Source organism: Spodoptera frugiperda, chromosome 8 (assembly GCF_023101765.2).
Source record: "Spodoptera frugiperda isolate SF20-4 chromosome 8, AGI-APGP_CSIRO_Sfru_2.0, whole genome shotgun sequence".
Classification (NCBI taxonomy): Eukaryota; Metazoa; Arthropoda; class Insecta; order Lepidoptera; family Noctuidae; genus Spodoptera; species Spodoptera frugiperda.
In genome coordinates this window covers 3,945,053-3,964,807 of record NC_064219.1, presented here as the reverse complement: position 1 = coordinate 3,964,807, position 19,755 = coordinate 3,945,053, and the positions used below count along the sequence as shown (strand labels likewise).

The 19,755-nt window shown below is 34.8% G+C and overlaps 1 protein-coding gene across 1 annotated transcript in view; it reads right to left on the bottom strand.

Annotated features, from left to right (window-relative positions):
- The window catches only part of LOC118275521 (neuroendocrine convertase 2), a 94,527-nt gene that overhangs the window by 14,396 nt on the left and 60,376 nt on the right, over positions 1-19,755 (bottom strand). The window contains exons 5-7 of the mRNA XM_050695241.1: positions 17,123-17,199; positions 12,657-12,745; positions 1,533-1,708 (exon numbers count right to left, since the gene is read on the bottom strand). Of these exons, the coding sequence (XP_050551198.1) occupies positions 1,533-1,708; positions 12,657-12,745; positions 17,123-17,199 (342 nt within the window). The remainder of the gene's footprint in view (positions 1-1,532; positions 1,709-12,656; positions 12,746-17,122; positions 17,200-19,755) is intronic.

Here is a 19,755-nt window from a genome sequence, read left to right as displayed (position 1 = left end):
TAGAAATGAATTTTTAATGATGAATTATGAAAGAAATTATTCGTTTTATCTAAGTATTTGTTTTCTTACACAACAAAATTTTAAAAAATACGTAGGTATCTGATAATAATTTTCATTACCTAACTGACGGTCTAAAATAGATTTTTAATTTTAATACCCCGTCATCATCCCTCATAAAATAAAAACACGAACTATTTACATAAAATTAAATAACCAACTTTCGGAGTTTTATGAAACACCTATATACATATACATAAAGATCCCAGTACGGTACAGTAACTGCTTTAAAACTAACATAAAATATATTATGGCGGTTATCGTAATCACGTGCGATATAGTTTTATATGTATTCTAAGTAAATATATACGGTACTAAACACTTTATTGGGCTGTTTAAACTATTTTATCGTGGGACGTGAATGGGAGCTAGGAAAACCGATAGATATATATTATTCATAATCTGTTTGTGGCTAGCTTTTACGCTCAGCTTTGTTTGTGGTAAAAATATGTTCTTTTCCTTACTGCGGACTATATGTATGCCAATTTTCAGACGATAGCCGATAGCCGATAGCCCAGCTTCATTGACAGACAGACTGACGCACAATTCAATTTGACGTTTCAAAAGTGCCTAATTTAGGATTAATTGAAATAAATTATTTTTTTAGAAAACCCATTTGTTATAATTATAATAGGTACACAACTAGCAAATTATTTCAAATAGGTATATCGAAAAAATAAAATAAATACCTAAGTGCACACACAAACAGATGAAATTCTCCTTTTAGTAGTCAATATGTGTATTACCAAAAGTTTGTATCGGACCCCCTATTCCATGGGACTTATAATACAAAATGGTGAAAAGGGGGTGTACATTGTACAGCGGTATTACGTACTGTAATGTGCACCTCTACCTACCCCTTTGGGGATAAAAGGCGTGACGTTGCATCGTCACGCTTGTAAAATTGCAAGCGTACATCAATAAAACTTTAGCATTTCTAATATTATATACGATTTAAAAGAACATCATCTAGTCCACACCTTCGCTACACGTGTATCGTCTATTTCAAGTGCTGACCGGTACTGGGGTGCGTTAAAATACATCTGTGGATATATTCTATTTCCGGCTTATCAGATTATGTCAGTGTTGAATTTCTAGCCACTTATCAACCACCGGATTTAAGCACTGACATATCTATTTTAGTTTGGAAATAGATGAAATATGTCGATAGAGAAAGGACTGTTTTTAAATTTAATATCTTTACATTTTTGGTAATCGGATGGTTCTACGGCTATTTTCGATTTAATCCCCGGATTACGAGAGACAGCCTCTTTGGTCGAGTGGTCGCAAATGCGACTGCCGGACTCAGGTCCGATTCTCGGGTCGAACAAAGTATTACTGGTTTTTTTCATAATCTCTCAGTGTCAGCACGGAGTCTGGACATGTGCCTGTTTTATAGCAATAGGCTCATTATAATATACTACAAAATATAAGTCTACATAGGACTATATGTAATTACTGTTCGCAAGTCTTACCTCATTCACTCCTCGTACAATAGCCCTCATGGTGGCGTTACGGGGTCCATCAACGGTCCTGCCATCATCCGTAGGCCCCCAGGAAGCGCTGTAGATGTGTATCTTATGGGGCTCGTGCCCCATGGAGTTCGCTTCGATCAAATCGGTCATGTAGGGCTGGTCCAACATCCTTATACCTGTTGAATAAAAGGAAGTGTTTAATAATAATTTAGGGCACAGAGAGTAAAGTTGAATTGTGTGTAAGTATGGGAGAGTTATGCTTCAACACGTATAGGTCGGCTCGACCAGAGTGATGCCACGGCCTCGAACAAAATAAACGTGAAACAACGCTTGCGTTATGTTTCGTTATGTGAGTGAGGTTACCGGAAGCCCAATCTTCCCAATTGCCTGATTCCCCAACAACCTTTAATAGGAATTTAACCCCCAAAAGGCCGACAACGCGCTTGTAATGCCTCTGATGTTTTGGGTGTCCATACAATCGGCGCTGATTGTTTACCATTAGGTAGGTGTTACCATCTGGTCGTTTACTGGCTTATACAAAAAACAGTATTATTTTGTAATTTAAATTCGTAGTTCTAGATAGATCAATTTATCTCTTAGTAGGCGTTTAGTGTGAAAAATATAAACTATAGATTGTTTTATTTACTCTAATTAAATCTTCTCAATCAACAACTCTAAAAAGAAAGACAACATTATTACACTTAACAAATGTATTTACGAGAAAGTTAAGAATAATTACGACTAAAGAACTAAATCTAAAGTTGAAACCTGAAGCACTAACGCTTAATTAAAGAATTAAATTACGTTAAAGAAAGTAAAAACTTACTACTGATAAATAATTGTAGTAATTGTAGTCTTTTATAGTAATAATAAAGGTTTTCAGACCAAACAAAAGAACAAAACTCGTTAAAGTAAAGAAAACTTTGTTTTAAACAACGAATAGAACCTCTTTACACCTAATGATCGCACAAAGAAACTATAGACAAAGACAATTTTGCTCGTAAAACTCCAGCCATAAACTCTTATTTGAATAGTTCCAATTTCCAAATTCAAATATTTAAATTGGATTCGATTTCTTCGCTCTAGTTTGGAGAGAATTGAGATGCTATATGGTTTGTATATTTTAACGGTATTGGGCGATGTTGTCTTTCAAAAACAGTTAAGTTCTTTTAAGAAATTAGAGAAGTACGTTGTTATATGCAGTGTTGAAGAAGTTCTTCGCATTTTTGTAATTAGATGACGTAATAATACACCCGCAATTATTTTATAATAAATAGATACACCAAAAGCTTATTCATATAAATCGGAAACGTTGAATTCTGTCTATTATACTTACCATAACGTAATACTTAGAAAAACCGCTTAACATATATGTTAAGCGGTTTTAAAGTCATATCGAGATTACCAAATATCAGATCGATCAATCTACAGGAAGGGGAAAAAATCCAATTACAAAATTTGACCCAAATAAGCAAACGAGGCAAGTTAAATAAAACTGTTTTATAATAATAATAAGAACACCATGTTTCTATCGACGTCAATTCCTAAGAAATTGGTCTCGAAGATTAATATTAAAGAAGTTTCTGTTCTCGGAACGCAAATTCAATTATTATCAGTGAAATGGTAATCTATAAATAAACAAGAACGTCACGCCTTTTTATCCCCGAAGGGATAGGCAGAGGTACACATTACGGCACGTAATGCCACTATACAATGTACACCAACTTTTCACTATTTGTGTAATAAGTCCCATGTAATAGGGGGTGAGTCTATTGCCATATATTAGGCACAATTCCAGACTCCATGCTACTACAGAAAAATTTTCAAAAACCGATTTAAAAAAAAACCCAGTAACACTTTGTCCGACCCGGGAATTCGAGATCCCTTGTCCAGTAGTCGCAATTGCGACCAACGTGTCTATCTATAAATAACTTTCAAATACAATGTGATTGTAGAGATATAATCGTTAATTTAGTTTACAAAGGGAAGTAAAGCCTGCAATCAGCTTGGGAAGCCGCAAATCCCCTTCCTATGCGTCAAAACCGTTGATTCTGTAAGGACTGTTTCACACAATAATGTTAAGCTACGCTGCGTAAATGGTATACGATAAACCATACCCGGAGCTGCGGGCTACCTAACCAGTAGCTACGGATTTACCAGGAGTCTGGTTTAAAGAGCAGGAGTAGGAACGGGCTGGTTTTTAGTCAGTAAGCGTTTGAGACATCTCTCACCTCGCCCAAGGCGAAAGAAGATATTGGAGGACTTTTCCTCCTTAAAAAAATTTAAGTCCATTAACAATTATTTTCATTATAATGAACATCGTTTACCATTCCGTATACTGTTAGGTAGTTATTGAGAATAATCTTAATAGTCCAGTCATTTGGTAGATAAAAAGGGGTTACCTGGAATGTTTTCCGGGAGTTTTGAAAATTGGTGAATTTATAGATTTGGGTATGCTCTTTTCGAATTTCAACTTTGCCACCTCGTACACAAAACTGTTTTTTATTAATATCTCCGTTCCGACGCATTTTACGAAAAAATATTTATCTACAAAATTAAACTAGAAAAAATTTCCTACAATTTATGTATTGATAACTTTTTCATAAAATCAATAGTTTTTGGCGTACGAGCGCCGCAAAGTATTATTCATCTGCACCACCACGTGTACAAACAATGTGTGTAGGTTCGGTAGGTTCCTGTTTCTGATGTTATATGTGTTATGTTATATGTTCCACCGTGTCCTCCGGGCGGTCTTCGCAGTGAGGACACCCGGACGTTTCCTCCCGCCCAATCAAGAACAGGATCCTACCGAAACTCCTGTGTCCGGTAAGCACCTGCGTCAGGCGGTAGGTGAGGACGCCATGGTGCCTCTCTAGCCACTCCTCAAACAGGGGACTTACCTCTGCAATAACAGCGAGCCCAGCCCTCGGTTGCGACAGTCGTTGCTGCACAACACACATTGTTTGTACACGTGGTGGTGCAGATGAATAATACTTTGCGGCGCTTGTACGCCAAAAACTATTGATTTTACGAAAAAGTTATCAATACATAAATTGTAGGAAATTTTCTCTAGTTTAATTTTGTAGATAAATATTTTTTTCGTAAAATGCGTCGAAACGGAGATATTAATAAAAAACCGTTTTTAGGCGCCATTTTTTCAATATGGCGGCGCGAGCGGCGGTTATACGAGGTGGCAAAGTTGAAATTCGAAAAGAGCATACCTAAATCTATAAATTCACCAATTTTCAACACTCCCGGAAAACTTTCCAGGTAAAACTACCAAATGACTGGACTATAATCAATTAAATCCGTGATATTTTCACTACTAAACTCGTGGGTAGGTACCAAATTGACAGTCGTGCAAACTGCTACTACTTACTATTACTCTCTGACCACTGTACATCAGAGTAATTTAATGGTTATTTAACTCAGTCCTTAGCAATGGTTTTCGGAACAAAATCTGAGTACGTCAGTTAGTATTGTTAGTAATAGCAAATATTATGTTGCTACAAAAACGCAAGGCTTTTTGCGTCATCACGCGTTCAGTGTGAACAATCCTAAACCCCCCGCAACTCTTGTTGTTCCACGAAGCTGAACTGATAACAGCAATACCTGTTTATCTGATTTCAGTACTTAAAGGCGGCTTTACATACATCCATAAACTTTATATTGGTTTTACATCAGCTTCGAAACATGTGGGTAAACATTTTCATACAAAGTTGTATTGGTTTCTGCTATATTTGTGTATTTAAACAATTTAAATTGTATTTATTTTTCATCTTTTCTCCTGTGACAGATTTTCTCCTGTATCGAGCATACGTTTATTTCATTCACACATAATGTTAGGTACTTCGATGCGGAATAACAATTTGTGAATCACAAAAAAACTTATAGAACGAATGAAGAGATGATAACCAATAGAAGGAAAATGAAACAGGAACTTGAATCAACTTAAAAATAACATGTTTGCGGGAGAGAAAATCATCCAATGACTTCTCCTGGCTTGGGCGAAGCGAGAGTGAATTTTAGACTTACTGACTAAAAATCACCCTGTTCCTACTCATGCTTTTCGAGCCGGAGCCCTGGCAACCAGTCAGGTCTTCCGCGGCTCCGTATCGGGCATCAGCCCTGTTAGGCTACATCTGTGGTGGCCTGATGGCTCTTTGAGGCGCGTGTGAAACGCGACGCACCGTACGCTCGGAAATTTGAAAATAACTTAGGACAAGGATAAAAAGCACTTGTTCTCATTTAGGTGTGCAATGTGGTAAAAATAGGCTAATAATATAATGACTGCATTGATTATAGTGTATATCTACCCAACTCCTTTGGAGATTACAAAGCGTAATTACTAGATGTTATGTAACCTAACAAATACTGAGTCCATTACGTTAATTGCTTATTACCGTAATAACGGTGTATTCAAAGTGTGCTTACTAAACACAGCTGATGTTTGCGGATAATTTTCTAAAAGCTAGTAGCCGCAACACATGGCCTTTTATATAATCTAGGTATTTAATAAGTCTGCTTGAGTAAATATATATGGATATAGGTATTATAAAGAAAGAAAGAAAGAAAACCAGTTTATTTGCACCATTAAAAATAAGTGTTATATTATATACATCTATGACAAGGATTGGTCGCGGAAAGCTTAAAACAGAGAGGAATGAAAGGAGGGTAGGGAGGCCTTTGCCCTGCAGTGGGACGATCATGACTGTAATCTAAATCGAAATCTATATTGTATCTTGTTTATACCATATCCACCTACCTATTCATTCCCAATTTTCACCAGTTGAGTCTATTATTCTATATTATATTTACCATAAAACAATCGCGATCCCAGCCTCCTGTTTAGCGAATTCTTAGAATATCTAGAAAACTTATAAATATTATCTACTTTCCTAGACTCTAAATTATATACAAAACTTCTTTGTACATATTTCACTTCGCCTCGATAAACGAAGTAGACCTAAAATAAACCAATATAAATTCCACAACTTAATAAACCACACATTTGAATATTGCCCACAAATCTAGACAAAATTCCTATTTGTATTGAGTAAAATAAAGATACATATTAGTAGAAAACAAAGGCATTCAATATACAGTAAGGCGAGTCCATTATTTAGGAGTGAAATGGTACCCGCGATATATCTGTTTGTCTGTCCCATTACCATATGTTACAGAGAAAGTAACTTATGTATTAGAATGCTTTTCCACCAAAGATGTGCTATGCTACGTTACTGTGGATGCTTTTGGCTTTCACCAAACTTATTAATTGGTACACATAGCTTAGCACTAGTGGAAACGGGTTCAACTAAGATGTTTTTTATATGGAAAGATGCGTGCTACAGATGTGTGCTATGGATGGTTTCCCTACTATCGATACGTCGCATACTCGAGCTGCACATCTTCCTCGCACAGCTAATTTGCGGCGGAACATCTTCATAGCATTCGCACCGCTACATAGCTTAGTATCAGTGGAAAAGGTCACATAGTTTCACAAGTTAGCTAATACATCTTCGCAGCATAGCTACATATAACTTCTTTGGTGGAAAGGCACCCTTACAATGTCTGTTTGAAAATAACGTTATGTAAGTAGACTTTGGTATTTATTGGAGTTTCTAAATTGTTTTATTCTTGTTACAAAAGGTTTTGTGTACATTTCGTCATCATCCACCCACAGCCTGTTAGTGACCATTGCTGACCAAAGGCCTCTTCTCACACGGAGAAGGTTTTGGTCGGAAAAATATTTTCTTAGGACTGTCTTAGGTAATGGTAACCATTAATTGACTCTGAGTTATTTAATGGTTACTTAACCCCAGTCTTTAGCAATTATTATGGATACAAAATCGTTACTAAGGAATAGTTTAAGTAATCATTAAATAACTCTGAGTGTAATAAGTCTTACGTCTTTTGGTAACACAGACAGAAACATCAACACACAAAACTTTATATTCAGAACAAAAGAGTATTTTTCTTATCCATCCATAAAACTAAAGGAGCAACAGAGTAAGAAATTCAGCGGTTACATTTTACGACCGCCAATACCGATGGTAGAATAAACGTCGATATTCCTAACCAAACACAAAGGCGATAGCAATGCTGTTAAACTTCGTAAATATTACTCGAGCGAAGGAAAATATCTGTGTGAAAATATTCTCGGCACCTCTACTAAAAGGCTATCTACGGTAGAATTCAGTTGAAGTATGTACAATGTACCTACATTCCTTGGATTCTTATCCAATGCGTTGCAATTCCAAGATGACTGGAAAATATAATCGTTTGAAGTATTTTTCGTTTGAATCGTTTGTAGGAAGCATCATTGTGCAATAGTTTGAGTCAGTTCTTTCTACTATTCTGTTGCGTGAGTTGCTGCAATAAAACAAACACTCCTACGGCAGGCAAAACGTAAGTAGACGTATAGACTATTATTTTGTATTTATTACGACGTTGTTGGAATTAATCAGATCTGCACTTGTAGTGAGCAAGGACAACCTACCAATCTACAGGGTAGTATTCAAGTGTTTTATGTGTTTGAAAGTTTGTGTTTGTGTGTTTGTTTGTTACTCAATAACATCAAAACGGCTGAAGGGATCGGGAAGAAATTTGGAACAGGGGTAGATTGTGGTCTGGTTAGTTACCTGTAACTATAAACTAGGCCCGTACCCTTAGTACGGGTTTACTTTACGTTAAACGAAAATGAAACGAGAACACGTTGGGCGCTCTGATTGTTTGGTTCATTTCCGCTGCCAAACTTGTACTAAGGGTACAGATATTTAAAAGCATAAAATCAAACCATAATTTAACAAAACACACAACTCTACCTTCACCTACCATATTTACATTTGTTCTCTCAGTTAAATATTAAATTTAGATTCAGATGATACCGGTAAACATTGGAGAGGGTATTCTGAGGGAACGGTCCTCAAAATGTGATAATCATGCGGTCCGACGGAGCGCGAGTAATATCTGAGGACATGGAGTGTAATAGGTACGGTGACGTCATAGAGGGCCGAGCGTCCAGGGATAAAGAGGTCGACTGCTGTAGATTAATTGTAATTTGCTCGGAGAAAAATAAAATGAGTCGGTGTACGATGTCTTGTGTAGAGCAGTGCATTTTTTTTCTTTGTTATATATATTTGGTGTGTATAGGTATAGGATATAGGTATTTTGGTTTGTATAGTTTTTCATTCTACATAATTATGTAAAAACAGGTACCTAATAAGGTCCACTTTATTTCAAATCCTTGTAAAATATTTCAGATAAATAAAGGAAAGAAAAAACATATTGGAAGTTGTAATACATTTGTTTACAATTTGAGATTTCCAAATAAGTATCGTAGTAGAATTTTTGGCATTTTAACACAAATAAAAGCACTTTGTAATGATTTGGTTGGGCCATCTTAGGAACCTAGCCATCTTTGGCGATTGTATTATAGATGTTTAAAATGTTTTATTACTCGTATTTAATGATATTGTTATCAAGTAATTTTCATAGTCCAATATTCAACTCTTCTTTTAAAAAAGTTAATGGCAACTCACATTCATCACTCGATCACATCGATCAAACACGTTCAATGTAATGAAGATTTATTATTTACCAAAAGAACATAACAATCCCATCGAACATACACACCTACGTTAACTAAAAAAACACGGTTTACTCAAGTAAATTAAGAGTCACAGAGGGACTCTTCATCATGATCAGACTCGAAACTGGTAGAGCTTTTCTCCATTAATTTACGCGAGTAAACCGTGGCTTTTTAGTTAACTTAGTATGTCTCACGAGAGTTATTATAAAACACACACCTACGCGTTGTTGTACGTATAAAACTGACCAAAATACCCGCCTACCAAACTAGTTTACATAAGAATAATACGACTTGCCTACTATAACAGATATTCTGACAATAAAATAAGTTCTACTTTCATTTGAGTAATACGTGTACAGATAGACAGAACGACAGACGAATGGATACCTGATGTTCGATTTGATATGCAGATCGGATTTATTATTTTGTTTCTTTATTTATTTTTTTCTGTCCTATCCCATAACAAAATATAATCGGAATATAATCAGTTTTTTATTATATAATCAGTGTTTTAACTATGAATACTTAAAAATATTTTATGTTGTGTGCACCAAATATCAGATCGATCGGACGTAAAGAAGGTTAAATGCCAATGACTAAATTTTACTCAAATAAACAAACAGGTCAAGCTAAATAAAACCGGTTTACATTAAAATAACCTATTCGTCTATATTTAACCCATTGCAGTATAAATGTCACCCTTGTTTTCAAATGATGGACGTGTCGACCGTCAGCTAATGGGAACATTGCAGACCATTTTATCACATAATTATAAATAACTCGGGGTAATATTTAATTATGTTGATGCAGCTCAGAGAGGCTTTTAAAATGGCTATAATGGTTACTGAATAAGGAATATGTTTAGTGGGGTTTTGTAATACATTGCCTTCGTATTGGATTTAAATTTGTAAAAGAGAACTGCAGTTCTACAGAACCTAGCCAAAAACGTCAAAATGATGTTGTTTGATATGTTCTAAAGTCATGATCTCTTTACGTTCGCATTATGCTAGCATTTCGAGTAGCATTTTTGTAACTCAATCTCGCTTCGATTTTGGGATAAAAGCGAGAGAGAGCTACTACTCCTATTGGACTAAAATGCTAGTGAAATGCAAAAAGGCATATAGCTGTAATAATTTAATTACTAAATATGTAAAGAACAGGAAAATTATGTAATTAAACAATTATTTATTTAGGAAAAACTTGTAATTAAAAAAAAACCACAGAATCCAAAATTTCTTTTAGAAATAATCATAAAGATATCTTATTCACAATATATATTGACGTGCCTTAACAGTTATAAATAAATAAATAAACATATTTACATCGCAATCATCAAAACTCAATAACACCAAACACCACCCACTATAACACGAAACTAATAACTGTAACTTAACTATAGGAAAGTGGGTGTAATAACCCCCTCTATCAAACCCCCAACAACTTGCCCCTAGGCATTCGATACCTATCAATTATGATCTACAAAATAAAAAGTAATGGACACCGTCTGGTCTGGTTTTCCCTTACAAATTACATGATATCATCTTTCTAGCCGACGGTAGGGGGTTAATAACATCAAACTGCGTTCAAATAAGATGGCTATCGAGATAATTATAAGTGGATACTTTTAATTATACGTGCTGGGTTTTTTCTTTAAGAAGATTTATTAATTTATTTAGTAAATGAGTTTGTTTTGGTTTTTGGCGTGATATAGATTTCTTTTCTGTAGTTAATAGTTGTAGTTTTCATTAAGTCTTTAACTCGCAACAAAAATTTTCCAACTAAAAGCGTCGTCCGACATGGCCCGTAATGGTTTAACTGAAAATTGATGTGCGTGTAAACTGAGGAACCACTCTCGGAATTCATAGAAAATTATGAACATTTTTCAAATATTTTAAAGATAATAAATTTCTGCTAAGCTTGTTGTCTTGGGTACGATTCTACAAAAGATAATCATACTACAACACTAATAATACAATAATATGTATTATACAGTGTATGTGAAAGTTTATTTGTTTGGATGTTTTTCTGTCAATCACGCTGAAACTACTGATTATATTTAAATTGAATTTGGTATACAGTCAGGGTAAGAGCTGAGTTGGCTTGGAAGCCGCTGTTGTATATTATTAAATCTAGTTTTAGAGAAGGCTCATAATGTCGTAGACTGTAGTAAATAAAAGAAATATAATAATCACATAGCAATATGTTGTGCCATTTTATCCAAATCATATCCCAGAATTAAAGCATATAATGTTTAGTTAATCCTCACACCATTAACATACGTAGATACATCACTATTTATTCCAAAATGGCGGATTTCCTTATGTTCATAATGATATAACATGACATCATCGCCCCCGTATTCCCAGAACATATTCAAACATGTTCAAAACACCCACATCTCACTAATCTTGTTTCATGTAACATGGAACTTAAGAGAAAGAAGTCATGTAACATATTATAGATAATAAGCTGAAGCATTAACAAATTGTTTCAGACTAAATAATCATATATTATAATGAATACAAATCTATATCTATGCTTCTATATACTAATATATAAAGCTTGTTTTTTTTGTTAGAGTTTGTTTGTTTGATCGCGCTAATCTCCGGAACGACTGTAAAAATCACGCTATAATAGGAGCCGAGCAGTGAGGGTAAACCGTGCGAAAGTAGTTAGTATTAAATAAATTACAGCACAGTTGGCATGGTGGCTAGGTAACTGAATGCTGTGTAACGTGTCGCGAGTTCGATTCATGGAACAAATCTTTGTGTGATCTACAACATAGGGAAAAACCAAGCGTACGGCAAAGTCAAATAAACAGTTGAATCTATATAAAAACTTGTAAAAACCATTTTACAATACAACTATGCTTACCTCATTCAGAATAAAAGGCACGATGTTAATGTCACGAGAATACTGTAAAAGACTTACTTATGTAGGTCACAGGCCGATATGACAAGCTTACGAGATTTTATGGAGTAAATAAAAAGGCTACGCAACCGCTACGAAGCGTGACGTCACTACTACGGCGGCTACGTCGTAGCCAATAACCGTGCTACGATTTCTCGTAGTCATTTCTTCTACGTACGTGCTTTGGGGCTAAAGTGTGAGAAACGCTGTTTTATTTTTATTACTAGGTTAATAGGTACGGTTTTAGATTCTAGATTTAACGATGAACGTGGAATCTTTATTGGAAATATATGGGGCAGGCGTCTTCAATATCCTCAAAGGATTTGATACGTTATGTTTTAATGTTGAAAGTTTTAATAATAGGAGAAGACGCACCGTGATGACCTGTTTTCTCGAAACTCCAAAAAGAAAATGTTTGCGTGTAGACACACGCAAACGTTTCACACACAGACGTGTTTGAATATGTCATCTAAGATAATGCATTGGAAGCTATTATCTTACACTATAATTTTATCCATAGACTTTTTCAGCACCTACCAGCCTTAGTAACTAATCGCCTTGAGTTATTACATTCTTCAAGAAGCACATATAATATGGATTTAATTATTTTTTATATGTCTTACCTGCAACTTTAGAGTGGTACGCTACTCCGACGCCACACACCCCGTTGTCTCTCGCCGCTGCAACCTCCCCTGCACATCGTGTACCGTGACTGCGAAAGAAAAGTTACTATTAATTAATGTATTTCATAATATTATTACGTCAAACTATGGCTAACAAGCTTTAACCCATGTTTAAACGTCTAAAATTACGACTGGCTGCCGTGCTACTGCTCTTTGTGTGATCCACCAATTGTTGCTTCAGGTCTGAGTGTCATGTGCATGTGAAATTGTATATTTGTAAAAGCACCCACGACACAGCAGAAAATCTTAGCATGAGGCAACGTTTCTATTAAACAAGTATAGTCCTTATAGTGACAAAGACCACTACTTTCCTCAATCCCATTTAAAATTTTCCAGCTATTCTGACTAGTTCACTATAGCCACACAAAAAATCATTCCGCTGTAATATAAAATTTAGCAAAACAAAAAATTTCCACTTTTACATTCAACAAAAAACCTTTTTGCAGTAAATATCAAACTAATTAATTGTTTATGTATCGGGGTAAACAAAAAATATTCCAGTCTATAAAACTAATCAACCACAGCTTTTGTAATGAATTCTAAGAAAATCTCGTAGTTGTAACATTTAGGTTAATTAGTCAGCCTATTGGAAAGTTTGTTTATACACAATTTGGCTATAGTTCTCAGTTTCGATTAAAACTAATAAATTAACTGTTTTCCAAACCAATCGTTTGCCGACTACTGATTTTGATTAAAACTTTTATTCACCAGGGTTTGTTAATAGTTAATTTTACTGTTCAAACATTGACTTAAGGCTAGGTATTTAACCTCAGGGTATATTATACTCTTGTCCTAATTTACGCTTGGTGTTGAAATAGGCGCTTCGTCTAGTCTGGACTGGATTAAGCGCCTGTTACAATACTTGATAAACTTATGTGACAGATACGTCATACAAATTACGTTCCCAATTCAAATCCGTCTGGTATGTATGTGGCGACACATGACAAGTGACAGATGACAGAAGTCACACATAGACTATTAACGAGCAAAATCAACGGATGACGTCATAAAAGCAAAAATCAACGGATGACGTCATAAAATCCTACAACGCACTTGTGAAGTTTACATGCAAATTAACATGGATATAAAATCCCAAGGAACAATAGTTGGGCAGAAAGTCCGGCAGGCATGATCACCTGGCCTGGCCCGAAATTAAGTAAACGAGTTTAAATATATGCAATACAAATTGCATTGAATTCATTTAATTGATGCATGTTAAGATAAGGGCCGTTCATTAACCACGTGAAATTTTTGGCGTTTTAGTTAACACTGTCTCTTGGTGATATGTAGTGAGGTTTTAGATCAATTCCTACACTATCATCATGTCTTATCTGTTTAAAGTAGAAATATAAAATATAAACCCCTTTATTGAGTCAGAAAATGTTACTTAAGTCTTTGACTGCCAATATAAAACTGTTGAAGCCAAATCCTCCGCTAACGTCGGTCTCGGCCCTGATTAACACCGGTGACCACCACGGCGTTCAAAGTGTCAATGTTACCGTGTTGCATTTTGCTGTTAAATGCGGTCTGGAACCACGGTAAAACAGTCTTGTTTAACAATAAAACTAGTTGACATGTCAATACCTTTTTAGGACACATTAATATTCTACAAGTAAATTAATTCCAAAGCCAGGTATTCCAAGTTTCCGTATTTGTCAAACTATTTCACTTAAAGAGCTGACTTGATGAGTTTGAGTTGTTAAATAGAAGGCTTGAGACGGTGAAACTTGTTCGAGCATACAGACGACTAAGTTCTATGAAATGTTGATTTTAATCAAAGTACTAGTAAGCTAAATTATTATAATTAAATCAAACGACAATAAAACGTGGCATTACTTAGAAATCATCCCTAAAAGCTTTGTTATTTTAAATTATGTATTTAGATTTAGAAACTATTCCTTAGTCACGATTTTGTTCTAAAAAGAATTGCAAAGGACTAGGTTAAGTGACCATTAAATGACTCTGAGTGTTGCGATTAAAGTGCTTTTCTACTAGAGATGTGCTATGCTACGTTGCTGTGGATGCGTTTGACTTCCACCAATCATATTCATTGGTACACATAACTTAGCACTGGTGGAAACCGACTCAGCTAAGCTATGTTTTTTATATGGAAAGATGCGTGCTATAAATCCATGCTATGCATGTGTGCTATGTTATTTAAATGTCTAGAAATGGACATTAAACAGGTAGGGGAACGAATAAAGGAAAATATGGACAGGTTATGTAAAAGGTGATACGAGTTACAAGGGAGTTATGATAATATGACAGTTGCCAGGGGACATACGAGAGCAAAGCAAACACCGACCACATGTACCCTTTGTCAGGGATAGGAAAAGGGGGATTTGGGATGTACGTACCTATATATTATGTATGTATGAGATGTATGTATTAGGGAATATACCTCTTTCAAAGTATTCTGTAATACCTACGTTAAAGTTTGGTATTATGCGTGTTAGAACATTTAAATCTCTAGAAAAATCTTTTCGATTGGCCAATAGGGATGATGATAGGGTATGAAAATTAATAATCTATTTACTCCGTCAGTTAGGTGATAAAAAATTTTAGACACGTTTTTTTTTATTTTGTCATATAAGATAACATATATAGGTAAAATGAATCAAAGTTTTAGTGTGGGAGCAAATACGTCATTTCTACGTGCTATAAAAGATACCTAGAAATCCTACGAAGACCTCACACGATATTCCAAACCGATATAAATATATCTTATATATCTTCGAAAGTATGTTTCCCTCAGATAATAAAAAATACGTGTCTAATGTTTTAACTTAATTTGTATTAAGTATATGCCAAAAAAAAATACATGTCTAATATTTTTTCATTACGTAACTGACGGACTGAATAGATTTTTAATGTTCATACCCCATCATCATCTCTATTATCAACCTTCAAATGAAATATCTACACGAGGAAAGCCAAAAGTAAATACTACCTAGTAATATAAAACAAACTTAATTTAATCCAGTTTACACTGGATACGTACTAACTCACAACTCGGTCGTGTTGAATACCAATTTGTTTGTATTCAAAGTGAAATTATGTTGATATATAACTTCTAACCTTTTCGTAGGAATTGTGGAGCCTAAACTAATACTGTATTGGAATTAATTATAATAATGTACATAGTTAGTTTTTGTTGAATATTTTCATGTTGTAATTATAATACTGGTCTTGTAATTAAAATTAGTAGGTTCTGGATTGTAACTGCCTCGGAAATATCCGGTATATGGCAATATACCCCCTAACAGGGAGGGGTCCCTAAGGGACCTACATACATAACGTAAATTGTGAAAAGTGGGTGTACAGTGGCTTTGCGTGCCGTAATGTGCACCTCTGCCTACCCTTTCACCAAATAAGCTGGCATAATTCAGAACTCCGTGTAATTACTAATGAATGAATAAGACTAATACGACCCCTTAGTCAACCCTACTCCTAGTATAGTCATATACCAGTCGACTTATGAGGCAATTTCAATGACTAAATTGATAGGTAATTATTCCATTTATTCTATCTAACAGTAGGTACATTTTATAAAATAAACACGTTACTTTGACATGGTTCTCCCTAGGGCCGAAACAGTCATACTTTATTTATCATATCAAATAAACGCTGTCAAATGTAATTATTAACTACAAATAATATTGAATCTAAACCAATTTGTGTTATTAAAGTTTTGCGGCAAATTAACATTCAACATTCAATGTTCTGTGGCTACACACAGTTGTCTGTATTTAAATAATTCAGCCGGTTTATCATTAATTTGATATTATTGTCACAATACGTAACATAGTGGTTGCAATCAGGGATAATCATTGGTGATAAACACATGTTTGTTCGACTCCACAGCTCTAATTAGCTCTATTGTGTTTTCATTTTAACATTCAGTCGGTAGAAAGATAGGATTTTGTGTGGTTGGGTCATAGTTTTTTAATGGCAAACGAATAAGCAGACTGTTCACCTGATGGTAAGCAATCGACGCTGCCTGTGGACATCCGTAAGGCCAGAGGAGTTACATGTGCGTTGTTAGGCTTTTGGGGGTTAGGAATTTGAGCATTGTGGATCTGGGGTTTGGGGAGTATGGGGAGGGGAAGAATAGTCTTTTAAGCATTCGACTTAGATTATGTGTAATAAACTACTGATATTAGTTTTATCAACATAACCATTATAATTATCAGTCACAGAACGTCCACTACTGTTTATCAGTCTGCCTCAATGATTGCCAGATCAATCAGTTGGAAGTAACTTGCTATCTTAATAAGGTCATCTTATAATCTTTAAACTATTTTCAATTAGATACATATACACTACAGTCTCTAATAGGTCAACGTTTTTCATTGGATTTTTTACTTTATTTATAAAATAACAAAGTTGCATTTAAGTTTACATACCTGTTAAACCAGTCGTCCGTATATCTAGGATAGGGAAACGGATCGTTGCTGCTGAAGTCATACGAAGCCTCTGCGTTCTACAACAAAGAAATTAAGAACATTAGTTATTATAAGATAAAATTTACTAATTATCATTCATCGCCTATTTATTTATTTATTTAATTCAAAAGTTACAACGGTACACAGCCAATTAAAGCAACTTACATACATAACTAAAACATAATTAAACAGGAATTAGCAGCATTCAAGAGTTACTCTCGCAGTACTACAGGCATTCCGACAAAATTTTCTATCCATCCGCGAACAAATCATTTGTTGGATTTGCATCATAAGGAGGCGATTTGCCGGACCGATTCATTTGTGCTGCAAGAGCCGCCGAGTCGACAACTCCTGAAGATGCTCCGTGAAGGAGCGAAACATATGTCGAGTGTTTTGTTGCGTGTCGTGTGTGTGTTTTTGTGTTGCACCTCTGTTGCGTGAGCATTTAATTGCGGGCGGGAGGGTGGTGCTACACACCGCATGCTGAAAATACAACTACAAGCGGAATAAAAACTAAAAATATTGTATTGTTACTGTAAATATTTATCCCTATTGTTGATCCCATTCAAATAGAAGCTCACACACAAATATGTAGATTATTATCAATAACATGAAGAACTATTTTTATCTCGGTAACGCAAGCAAAGCCAACGTCAGAAATTAGTCATATTTAAAAAAAGATACTGACATTTCCAACACAAACGTTTTGATGTCGTTTTGAATTTACTTTCTGAGAAACAAAGAGATGATTTCTTCCCAGGAGGTACTATCAAATTCTAAAGATATTATATCAGTTAAGTACCTATCTACAAAACATTCAAACAACAGACACGGTTTTCATAAGTTTTTGTTAAAAAAATCCAAACAAACATTTATTTCGACTGAACAATTCGAGGCAAACAAAACAACAGTCGTATTATTTGGAGTTGTTTTATAAAAACATTAAACAATTTGAATTTATTATATGACGGGGTATTATAAGGGATCTAAAGTAGACAGTGGTAGACAGATGTTGTTTAGTTTAAACCTAAATGCTACTATGAAAAAATCTAAAAATATTATTGTATTCAGTGACTGAGTAGAGACGAACTGATACTACTAAATGTAGTAGAATATTTAGAAAGAAGTTCAAATATACAAGAAGCCATCAAAACAATATTAGATAGTTTTTTCAGGTCCATACAATATTTAAGTTCACTGTTTGCAGTAATCAGCGTTCTATTGATATTTAAATCGCAAAAATGTAACTCAAAGGTTGAAGAAAGATCAGCCACCAAGTCAAATCGACATTTGGCAAATGTATAGGCAAATTCAAATCATCAATTAGAGGGGTATTCGCGAAAGGTCGGACAACGAAAAACGTATCCATCAGTCGTACCCGTACCCTTACTAAAACTAAAGCCTGTAGCCTCGCAATCATTAGGGTGCCTTTCCACCAAAGATATGCTAAGTTATGTTGCTGTGAATACATTGGTACACATAGCTTAGCACTGGTGAAAACGGGCTCCACTAAGATAAGTATTTTTATGGAAAGATGCGTGCTATTGAAGGCTTCCCTACTATCGAAACATCGCATACTCGAGCTGTGCATTTTCTTCGCACAGCTACTTTCCGCCGGCGACACATCTCACTCGCACAGCTACATAACTAAGTATTAGTGGAAACGGTCACATAGTTTCACAGCTTAGCCATTACATCTTCATAGCATAGCTACATAGCACATCTCTGCTTAATCCACGCGGTTCCAAATTAGTCATGAACCATATTCATCAAACTTCAAGTTGGCCTCGACCAGAGTTTAACCAAATTGAGTGAATAACGGTAATTAAACATAATCCTAGCTTAAACCTAATGAATTCGTACGCACAGTTAAGCTTAGCATTAAATCAGAATTAAGATTAATTTACTTTGAAATTATTCAAGTTGGGCTTTGATAAAAATTCTGTAAATCGGTTGCTAAGTGAAAAATATAAACGTTTTTTATTACGTAATTTTTTCTCGAAAAATGTTTTTTGTAATTTGCATGATTTTTGTTAATGATTGACAGTTTTATATATGAATAATTTACAAAGAAAAATTATCGTGAATAAAAATAAGTATCGTCATGCGTTTTTTCTCTGAAGAGGTAGTCATTACGGCACTTTACGGCACGTAATGCCACTGTACATGTACAAAGTACACCCACTTTTTACAATTTGTGCTATAAGTTCTATGTAACAGGGGGTGAACCTACTATCATATACTTGGCACAATTCATATCACGCAGGTGAAGCCGTAGACGAAAAACTAGTCTAAGTAAAATTTTTTTTAATAACCTTGAGCAAATATAATCAAATTATTCCTTTAACAAAACGAGACCAATTATAAGTTCTGAATGTATTTTATTAAAATTCCGTAGTACTCCAAAATAAAAAGTATTCCTTAATTTGACAAAGTTGTAGGATACTGTAATTGAATTATATTTCCAAGTTCACGGACAACGAGGCGAACTTTATAAAAACTTTTAAAAAATATTGTTAGTCATATAATTGAATTTCCGAGAATTTATTTAATATAAATGCTTATAGCAGAACAATAAACAATGCTTACCTAAC